Genomic DNA, 10,881 nt, shown 5'->3' on the forward strand with positions numbered 1-10,881 from the left:
AGTGGAATTAGCATGGCTTAGCACTGGCATTTAATTACTGTCCCATTAACACGTTCAGCAAGAATGAATTATCTCATTTAAGCATCCCAGGTGGAGGGTAGGAAGAAAAGGAAGCACATCTCCAGCTCTTGGCACTGACAGCACCCACTGCTGCCTTCATGGGGAGGGGTTGCAGGATGCTGCCCCAGCCCAGAGCCTGCTGCTCCTCTGCCAGGGGAACAACCAGCTGCAGCTCTCAATGGAACAGCAGCATGACAGCACTCACCACAGGCACGTGTCTGTTCTCCCGGCCACAGTCCTGAAAGAGATTAAAGCAACAAAGATGATTTCCACTATAATTCACGTGGTGCTGCCCACTGGCTAATAATTGCAAACCACTGAGGGAGAGCGTGAGCTGGAGCTGAGGCATCTGTGGCTAGCTCTGAAGTCATCCCTTGTGCCCTAAGTTTCTTGGATGACCTTCAATGTCATCCCAGGATTCAAGCAGTGCCTGGGCTCGGACTGTTTTATAGAATGAGGTTTGAATAGCAGCTGATGCCTTCCTGCAGCAGAGAAGTGTGAAATATTGGCTCTCCTATCAGCAAGGGATAACGCTACGAGGAACTGCACCAACAGCCACACACTGACCCTGCCATGTAGTTCACAAGTCCTGCTGGTTCTTACAGCTTCTATGCACAAAGTGTATGAGAAGAAGAGAGAGCACAGCCCCACCTCCACCTCCTGCATGCTCTGGATGCGGACCCCGCAGCGCCTTCCCCTCTCCGTCAGCTCCTTCTCAAAGGGGTCCATCAGGATGATGGAGCTCAGCCCCGGCGTTTCCCTCTTCTCCACATGGTCCAACAACGTCCTGGCTTTGTCAGGCTTGTCGCAAATGACTGTGGAAATGTCCGCTGGAAGGAAGGCAGACGAACAAGTTGTTTTTGGTAAATCAGTTTTGATTGAGGGCTGGATGCTCACACAGTGTCAGGGCTGGTACTTGGGGCTAATAGCAGAGATCCCAGACTGTAACACTTTCTCTTTGAAAATCACTGCAATTTTAGCTAACTGCTGAAAGACTAGCTGACGTCAACAATTGTTTTGGGATCCATTTCAAAATACTCACACACTATGCACAGCTATAAATCTGGGAGGGAACACAAGGAAACTCGTGAGAACTCCCACCGGAGCACAGCAGCTCCACCAAAACCTCTTAAGAGACTTCAGCACCTGTCCTTTGGGAAGCAGAAGGGGATGAACCCTTCCAAGTGACACAGCTGCTTTCTGAGATGATGGAAATTTGGTGGTACCTGTGTTGACGATGTACCGGATGGCTCCAGGACCCAGGGTGTCATAGAGGGGCACCACCACCATGGAGTAGGTATAGCAGGCCAGCTCAGAAATGATCCACTGCCAGAGGTGAAAAGAAATGGTGGGAGCAGTTTTAACACACTTGGAAACACAGCAATCTCCCAAGTCGGGTACATTAGTGAGACATCAGCAAGTTAAAATAGACCTCACCTCTGGGCGGTTTTGGGCAAAGACCCCAATGAACTGCTCTGTGGATGGCTTGCAGCCTTGCTGCAGCAGCCCCGAGCCCAGAGCTTCTGCTCTTTCAGCCACCTGGAAGTTGGGGGAAAAAAAAACACATCAGAGAGAGGAATAAGAGCAGCAGCAATTGAAGGGAAGACTTAGCTACGCAGGTGGACTCTCAGATTATTGCACCAGCTATGTGAAAACACTACTTTTTGCATTATCTCTAGCTTAGGGTGCTCTTTAACTCGAGAAAGAGCGAGAGCACTGGGAGAAGGGCTCCACAAGGGGTTCGGCTCCAGCTCACCTCTTTGTATGACAGCCACTGGTAGGGCTGCTTGGGCTTCCTGAAGCCCAGGCAGGGGCCGTTCTCTGGAAGACAGAAGCAGAGAAGGCAGGGTTAGGGGCAGTGCTGGGAACTGATACCTGATGTTGTGGGGATGCACCCAGAGAGCTTTTGGCACAGCACCCTGCCCTGCCATAAGGTGTAAACTGGATGGATAACTGATAGAGAAGCAGCAACAGGCAGAAATAAATACCAGCTTCTGCAGTGGAGAGAGAACTCTATTGGGATCTCAGATCTACACCTAGATCAGCCTCATTTAATATATTCAGAAATGTTCTGGAAGTGAATAATGCATGATGAGCATCACTGATGCTTCAGAATTCAGGGCATTAAGTTGTCTGCCCGTGGCAGCAAAAAGACCTCATGGTACCAAGAGATTTCATAGTGAAATTCAATGGTATTAAATGCAAAATAATGCACAGTGCTAATAGTGACCTTAATTACAACACCCCAGTGATTACTTGTAAATCAGTCATTCCGTTATCAGTAAAAGAGATGCTGAAGCTGCTCTGGTTAATTCTGAGCAGGAAGGAGCAAAACAGCATCCAGACCCCAGGGCACCCTTTGGCCACCCCAGCCTTGCAGACTCCAATTCCTTGGCATTCAGCATTGACCTGCACCACTCTCACTTGGCCTCCCACACCTCGCTGGCCTCCTACAATCAGTCACCCTCCTACATTACTTGGGTTTTAAAAGACTTCTTGTCCTTCCACATTTTTGACTCCTAAAATCTTTTGGTGACCGAACTGTTGGCACCTCACTGGGTCTCTCCACTCATCCCATCACCGTGCTCTCACCAGAGATGCTGAACCCTCTCCGGAAGACCTCATACATGGTCCTGGCATCGTCGTAGTAATGGGTCAGCAGCTGTGGGCTGTCCCCAATCACCGAGCGGCGTGCCCCATCCAGGCCCTGTGTGACACAACACAGTATGGCAATGGGAAACCACAGCCCAGAGATGAGAACTCGGCCCTGGTCATTGCTGGAGGAGAGGGGCTGATAGTTCCCAAAGAGATTCAAGTTCTAAATCTGCAGGTAGCATGGGAGGAAAAAATTGTTGGTTCAAATGATGCTGGGTGAGGGTGAAATGTTGGGCTAATGGGGATAACAAAGTGGGGACATCCAGGGGAGTGACAGCTCCAGGCTCTGTGGGGCCCCAGGACATCTCCTCAAGGACACCCAGACCAAAGCACAGCACAGGCTCCAGGCTCAGCACATCAGGAGATAACAGCAGGAAGATAAAATGGGCTGACACCACAGCCAGCCAGATAAAGAGGGAAAAAATAGTGAGGGGCTCCTAATGGCTCCCAGAGATGGGACAGGAAGGAGAAACAGATGCCACCATTACTGTCATCTCCTATGGACACAGTAGCAGTGGTATTGGGTGGGAGGGAGCAATGGGGACAGTGCCATCAGTCAGCAGGAAGGCTCAATAAAGCCCCATCCATATGGGGCTTTACATTCCTCCCAACCTTTTAAAAAGTTGTTGGCACTGAAGGCAAGAATATTTTATGTGGGCACAGGAAAAGGCTTCAAATTCTGTGCTTCAGATATGAATTTAAATTGAAACGATTTTCAGAACTATTTCTCCTCCTTGAAATAGAGCACTTTCATTAAACTTTAAGACCTCTTAAGAGCACGGACATTAATTACTCCTCAACCTCACACGTGGATTTGGGTATACTTCTGCTCTTTATTGAAAAGTCTGCAGCAGCCACCACTCAGTAACCGAAATGAACAAAAGGAGAGGTCTTAGAGCTCTTGTGGGGATGGGTGGTTGCATTGCAGCATAAAAAATTCATGTAATACCTGCTGCTGTAATTTTCAGCCTTGGTAACTAGGCAAAACTAAAATCAAAACGGCATTAAAAAAAAAAAAAGAGAGAATAAATTAATGGGCTGGGTTCTAGTTTTCCACTTTACAGAAAGGGCAAATTAACCAACATCACCACTCTATGATTCCATAATCGTTAAGGTCCCTTCCAACCCAACCGTTCCGTGATCTCCAAGAGGAGAATTCAGCCCCTCTCTGGGTACGTGGTGACCCCCAGTGCCAACCCAGCCTCACCTCAACCTCCTCCGACTGCATGCGCAGATCACAGGGCGGCTTCACAGCCTTGGGCCGACTGGCAAACCAGTAGGCGACGACGGCGGCGAAGGCACCGATGCCCACCAGGGCGGTGGCAGGCAGGTTGCGGAAGAACTGGCTGAGGTCATCGAACTCGGGGAGCCGCAGGCTCCGCAGGATTTCCTGAGCTTGCATCTTCTCCACGAGTGACACGGTGAATTCTGCAAGAGCCAAAGGAGGGCCTCTTCAGCCATTGGGAACGCGATGCTCTGCAGCCTCGTGGAGATGACGGCCAAGAGATCCTTCATTTGAGAGCAGCATTTGTGGAAAAGGGATGAGAGAGGAGGCAGCATCCCTACAGCAGTGAGTGGGAGCAGGCAGCTCGCTCCTGAGGGACATCCGAGCATTTGCTTATAGTGATGCGGCTGCCAAACCCGTGGTGAGATTTATCTGCTCCAGGCTGAGATGAGCCCTGGGCCCCCAGCTACGATCAGAACAGGTTGCAGCATTCCATGGAATGGCAAGATCTGAACATGCAGCACCAGCTCCAGCCATCAGCCCACAGAGCAGCACGCTGCACAGACACGCTCCACAACACCACTCTCCTTCTTTGTGCCAACTTAGAGTTCCTTATGGTTTATATCAGGCTAAATTATAGGCAGTTCAAGCCAAAGGGAGTTTCAGGGCATCACTGTAGAGTTTCCTGGAACAACCACCCACCTGGGAGTGCCAGTTGGGGATAAGGCACAGAGGGTATCAGGCACAGGCACTGCAGGGCCCACCCAGCACCACCCAGGCCCCAGGGATGGGACCACGCCTCAGGGACACATCATACAGCACAGCAAGGCAGTCCCAGCCCCCCACCTTTGTACCTCATAGCTTTGCAGCAGGCACACCAGCTCCCTGCTCCTGGGTTGCTGGGTGAGGCTGTGCTTGGGGGACTGCATTTCGGTGCTGGGCACACAAGAGGCATCTTATAAGACATGTGTTTACAGATAGGTCCCTGTATCAGTGCTCTGCCAGGGAGCCTGCAGTAACTGCCAGCCCTGCAGAAGACGAGCCAAGCAGATGCTGCAGAGCGAGGGTTCCAAACAGTTAGGGTTTCCTATTAAGCCCCACGGTGCTATTTATGATCTTACAAGCAGGCAAGATCTTAACAACAACGTTTTTCTGCAGTAGAAGCCAGGCAGCCCCTTCCCTTTGCTCTCTGGTAGAGTTCCAATATGCAGAGCCAGGAGAGATGAATGCAGGGGCTTCCCCCAACCAGGGCTCCCCACACAATGGCACCACTGACCTGAGCACAAGCTGGCTTTCTTCCTCATGGGAACAGCGTCTGGGGCACACTGTGGGTCAGGACTACCCCCCCTCACAGCCCTTTCCCATATTCACACTGAGGGCACAAGCCAGCCTGCAAATGGACCCTCCTGCACCAGGCTCTGGGGGAGATTTTTCATTTTTTGTGAGCAAAAAGACACAACAAACAGCTGACCTCACCCACCATAGGGCTAACAGCAGCACCAGCCCTCTTCTATGCCCAGACCCACAGCCACCCCTGATCCCCTCCAGGAGCGGCTGAGATGGTCTTTGGGACATTGCCCACTCACACTGCAGTTTTCTCCTGAGCTTTGAGCTCTGCAGATCTGCTCGCTGGAGAGAATGGGGAAGCAGCACAGTGCTGGTGCAGGGATGATACAGGCAAAAGGGTGATGCTCAGCCCCTGCCCCAGTTTTGCACCAGTTCACCTTGATCTTGCATCCTTATGAGCCCATAGGGATCTGCTCAGGGCAGGCAAACTGCACAGAGCAGAGCAGAGCTGGGAAAGGACCACAGAGTGTTTGGGAGGAGGAGCAGTGCTGCCCAGGCACCCCACGCTGCAGGATGGGTTCACTTCCTCTATTATTCTGCCTGTTTTTCTCCTCTAGATCAAGAAATTAAAAATCATAGTTACAATTTAAAAAAAAATATGGTCCTTGGGTTGGATCTCCCACCCAACAGCCAGCATCCCCACTCAGAGCTCCCAGCACATCCCAGCCCAGGGGGCAGAGCACTTCACTCAGTGGAGCAGCACAGCACAAGAGATGAGCACACAGGGCGCTCTGTGCTCCGTCAGCTGTAACTAATTATCAGGATTATCAGACAGTGCAAGGCTAAAGCTATTTAAAACTCCCCTAAACTTTTCCTGCTCTTGCTCCTGCAAGGTGTGTGCTTCACTGTAAGCCTTTCCCATGCAACATCCCTCAGACAGATCAGTTGCTCTGCATCCACATGCTGCATCACTGCTTTGATTCTGGGGACAGTACGTTCTCATTGAAAAACACTCCCTACTCATCAAGCCTCGTCACAAACTCTTGCATGTGCTTCATTTTACCACCTGTGATGTAACTGACTGCCATGTGCCATAGTACATAAAACACAGTTGGTTACACTTAATCCTTTGCAGGGCCAAATCACAATGATTCCATTGAAGAATCAAAGCAAAAGCATTAGTCCTCACTGACTGTGGTTGCATTGCAGCTCAGCGAGTCATAATTCAGAAGAGAAAAAATAATCACATTTTTTGGATTATTATGCTGAGACTCAGACAGCATAAGGAGAGAGAGGGGACTGCTGCTGTGTTCAGATTTGCTCTGGGGCAGCTGTGTGCACTGCTGGTGGATGGAGCAGGAAAGGAGCTGAGTGCTGGCCAGGCTGCGGCACCTCCGCAGGGCACTGCAGCAGCACCCAGCGAGCAAGCAATGGAAGGGAAGCAGGTTGTCATTCTACTGATGAAAAACGTCCTTCTCCCCTCCCTTTGGGAATCAGACACGGCCAATCTGCTCAGCTGGCCGCCTGCCAGAAGGACTATTAAGGAACGGGGTTTCTCTGGTACTAAGCCTCTTTAGCCCCAACGGGCCGGGTGCTGGAGGGGCTCTGCATCTGGGTGGGAGTGTGGCACTGTCCCTGTACCACCTCCACGTTGTCCCTCCTGGCCAGCCTGCAGCAACCTATCATGGAGAGAGGCACTGCAGCCGGGGCACCTGCATACACACACACACATATATACGTACAGATTAACACGTAGAACCACAGAATCATTCAGGTTGGAAAACATCTCTCAGATCCCCAACCCCAGCCCACACCCCACTGTGCCCACTGACCTCATCCCCCAGTGCCACATCCCCACGGCTCTGGAACACCCCCAGGTTGTGACTCCCCACATTCCCTGGGCAGCTGTGCCAGTGCTGACCACTCTTTCAAAGGGGAAATTATTCCTAACATCCAACCTGAAATACAAACATCCACATCCTCCTGCCGTCCTGCATTCCCAATGGAGCCCCTCAGCAACACGCGGTGCGGAGCAGCTCCGCTCCCCCCGCACAGCCCCTCAGCTGCTGGGGACGGCGGCGGTGCCAAAGGGAAGGCACAGACAAAGGATGTGGATCTCCAGGCAACGCCGAGGAGCGGCCCCGGCCTCCCGCTGCCGAGAAATGCATTTGCAAGACACAAGCTCTTTGCAAGCATCCGCTAAAATGAGAAAAAAATGCTAACAGGGAGCTCAGTGTGCTGACAGTCTGATTTTACAGAGAGGACGCAATCATCGCGGTGCAAACAGAGGTATTTAGTGCATCTAAAATATCTGCAGCACATCATGTGCCAAGAGAAATGATTCACTGAATTACCCAGCAGCCGTGCCAGCAGTGCCATTGCTCACAGCCTCGACCCCCAACATCCATGTCACCTATTTGCTTCCCTTGCCAAAACCCCTCCCAGGAGGCTTCACCCCCTGTTCGCCACCTCACTCAGTACAGCTCACAGATGGAAGTGGCCTAAAAGTCTCCTAGGCTCCACGTGCAGAGTGGTGATGCTCTACAGCACTGGGATGTAGCGTGCAGGAGAGCTGAGGTTGAGTGCTGGTCCCCATCTGCCACTCCTCTGGGTAAGGAAGCGTTGGGATGCCCTGGAAGTGTTTTAAGGATCCTACCAAAAGAGGAAAACCCGATGGCTCACAGCTCTCATCTCAAGTCCATCAGTTTCCCAAAGCCTGGTGATGCTAACGCTCACCTCCCCACTGAAGCATCCCCAAGCCTGTCACCAACGGCACTGATGGTTGGTTGTTCCCTACACTATATGGTGCCATGGCTCAGGTTGGAAAGGCCCTCACAGCACCCCATCCCCACCTGTGGGCTGACTGTCCTCACTAATTCCTGCCTCATCACTCTGCTATATTCATAATGAAGAGCACATCTTTAATTGCTCCATGGAGGCTGGATCAGGACTGTGCCAAGTTCATGGCCATGAAGATGGTGTCGTGGCTGCCACTGGGAAATGGCAGCTTAAAAAAGTAACAGTCGTGTCATGATCCAGCTATAATAAATACAGTTGTAACCCTCCCAGTAAGCCAGCTATAATTAGATCAGGTTAATTACCAATCAAGTGCCCTGTAAGTTACAGAGCTTTCTGAAGGACCCTGTCCACACAGATGGGGAGTAGCAAGGAGCCCCCAGGGCAGCTCTGGAGCAAGCAGGTTTCATCCTGCCCTGTGCGCATGCAGTGTGAGCGCAGGAACCCAGCCCAGGCTTATCCCAAAACAAACCAGCAGCTGCAGGCAGCTTTGGACATCTCAGAGCTCATTTGGCAGTTCTACAATGGAGGAAGGGGCCAAAAAGCAAGGGTTAAGAAAGATGCAAGGCACGAGCAAAAAGACCTGGAGGAAAGTGGCCCCTTTCTCCCACGTGGGTGCAGCAGGCAGGAGAGATGGGCATGGCACATCATGGCATGGTGCAACATGGCACAGCATGTCTGCTGCACAGAGCTGCTGCATCCTGCCAGGCCCCGCGGTCACCACCGACACAACGCTGCCTGCAACCTGCCAGAGCTTGAAATTATTTCTGCACTGTGCACGAGGATCTCACTGTGCCATTAAAGGAACATCACTTTTGGTTGCTCTCTTGTATGTGAGGTCAGTGAAGTGGTCACTGCATTGTGGTCTGTGCTGTAAGCCTGCAGATAGCCACATGTTTGCACTGTGCACCTAAGGATGCCCAGCAGCAGCACCAACCCACTATGTTATAATCATCCAGAAACAAATGAAGGCTCCCAACAGTATCCTCTTGCACCTCCACCCTGTCTCCATCAACGGGAGGGTGGAACAGGCACACAGCAAAGCAATAGGGCAAGCAAGAAACCACACCATGTGTCCATGGAATGCAATGCTTCATGCCCACAGATGGGGTTTCCACGTGCCGTGCTTAACCTCCAGCACGCAGCCCAACCAATATTTGCAGTTCACACATTGGCAGACTTTAACATGCATAAAGGGCACATGTGTGTTTGTGTGCTGGAAGGCAGTGTGAAACCACAGTGTTTGGTTGTGGATCACATACACTGTTCACACTTTCCATGCAGGTGCCCTCAGAGCTCTGGCAGAGCACACATTGTCATCTGCCCTGGGAGGTCCCAACTACTCTCCCTGCAGCAGGAAAGACAGCAACATCCAACAGGTCGCCCAAGGAGGTTGTGGATGCCCCATCCCTGCAGGCATTCAAGGCCAGGCTGGATGTGGTTCTGCGCAGCCTGGGCTGCTGGTTGGTGACCCTGCACATAGCAGGGGGTTGGAACCAGATGAGCATTGTGGTCCTTTGCAACCCAGACCGTTCTACGATCCATCACAAAGAGCCCACCTCACCACAGGGTAGTGAAACACCACGCACACAAAGCCTGCCAACCCGCAGGATCTCAGCCACAGCAACACGAGTTCCCTGCTCTCTGCAGAGTTCCTGCTGCCGGCAGTGAGCCGTGCCGCCCACATGGGACGTTGAGGAGCAAAGCCCAGAGAGATGATTCTGCTGAGCCCTACAGACAGCCCCAGGGAGCAGCGCTGCCTTTGCACCCCGTATCATTGTCCTCGGCAGGTGGGCAATGCAGCGCCCGAGGGCTGGAGGACCCCCATTGCTCTGCAGCTTTCAGCCTGCATGGCGCTTCAGCCAGTGCCAGAGCTGCAGCTTTTTCCCCCTTTAAAGCTTAGAGACATCTGGAGGAAAAAAAAAAAAACAAAAGCAAAAACAACCAAACCACAGAAAACCGCAAATCCCACACACGCTTTCTGCTGCTTAAGTCCATCCCCATCCTGCCGGCTGTGCCACCGGGCTCTGCCCTGAGCGCGGCTGAGACCCCCGGCAGCAGCGCCCGCCGTGCTGCAGCTCCGATGCCGCTTTGCTTTGCTCAGCACCCCGCAGCCCCACCGCCAGCCGTGCCGTGGGGACCGCACTGCACACACACACACACACAGACACCCACCAGCACAGCACGCTGCACTCACCGCAGCCGTCTGTCTGTCTGTCTGTCCGTCCGTCCTCCCACGAGCTCAGCTCATGGTCGGCTCCGTCTCCGGCGCCCGCGTTCACGGGCTCGTGGAGAACTGCTGACTGCAGGACGTCCCACCCCCTTCCCATCTGCAAACTGCCGAAAGAAGTTAAGCTTGGCTAATATCAGCTTAGGCTGTATTAGCGCGGGGCTGCCCGCTGTAACCCTTGGGGCTCCGAAGGGCTGCGCGGTCACAGCCGCTCCTCAGGCGTGCCAGCAGCTCCCAGCAGGAGCCAGGCGAGGCGTCCGGGGACAAAGCTTCAAAGCCTTCCTGCCAATGCTTAATTTAAAGCGAAAAGCAGCATCGTGGGTTTTTTGTTTTTTTTTTTGTCTGTTTGTTTTAGTGTCCCCCCCCCCCCGAAAAAATATTACCAAAAAATGAAGCTTCTGATAAGCAAAGAGCTTACACCGGCAGCTAAATTCACTGCTTCAGAGCCTGAGTAGAATAGACGTAAATAGACGTAACCATCTGAATCAATAAGGGAGTACGATGATATAACTACAGCCAATATCACCCTTATATTGTTAAATATAGGAAAAACAAAGCCAAATTAATCCAGCAACTCGTAAATTAACTCTTGTTAATTTACAGCGATAGCAACAAAACCAAACCTTTA

General features: G+C 52.0%; 1 protein-coding gene across 2 annotated transcripts in view; it reads right to left on the bottom strand.

Moving 5' to 3' along the window:
• The window catches only part of ACSL6 (acyl-CoA synthetase long chain family member 6), a 29,056-nt gene extending 18,696 nt beyond the window's left edge, over positions 1 to 10,360 (bottom strand). For both annotated transcript variants that reach the window (XM_031598450.2, XM_031598451.2), the window contains exons 1-8: positions 10,221 to 10,360; positions 3,923 to 4,143; positions 2,653 to 2,767; positions 1,817 to 1,881; positions 1,498 to 1,599; positions 1,287 to 1,386; positions 712 to 890; positions 266 to 298 (exon numbers count right to left, since the gene is read on the bottom strand). In XM_031598450.2, coding sequence (XP_031454310.2) covers positions 266 to 298; positions 712 to 890; positions 1,287 to 1,386; positions 1,498 to 1,599; positions 1,817 to 1,881; positions 2,653 to 2,767; positions 3,923 to 4,143; positions 10,221 to 10,353 — 948 coding nt within the window. In that variant the 5' untranslated portion in view covers positions 10,354 to 10,360. The remainder of the gene's footprint in view (positions 1 to 265; positions 299 to 711; positions 891 to 1,286; positions 1,387 to 1,497; positions 1,600 to 1,816; positions 1,882 to 2,652; positions 2,768 to 3,922; positions 4,144 to 10,220) is intronic.
• Between the last annotated feature and the right edge of the window lie 521 nt (positions 10,361 to 10,881).

Source organism: Phasianus colchicus, chromosome 15, assembly GCF_987193195.1.
Source record: "Phasianus colchicus chromosome 15, bPhaCol1.hap1.1, whole genome shotgun sequence".
Lineage (NCBI taxonomy): Eukaryota > Metazoa > Chordata > Aves > Galliformes > Phasianidae > Phasianus > Phasianus colchicus.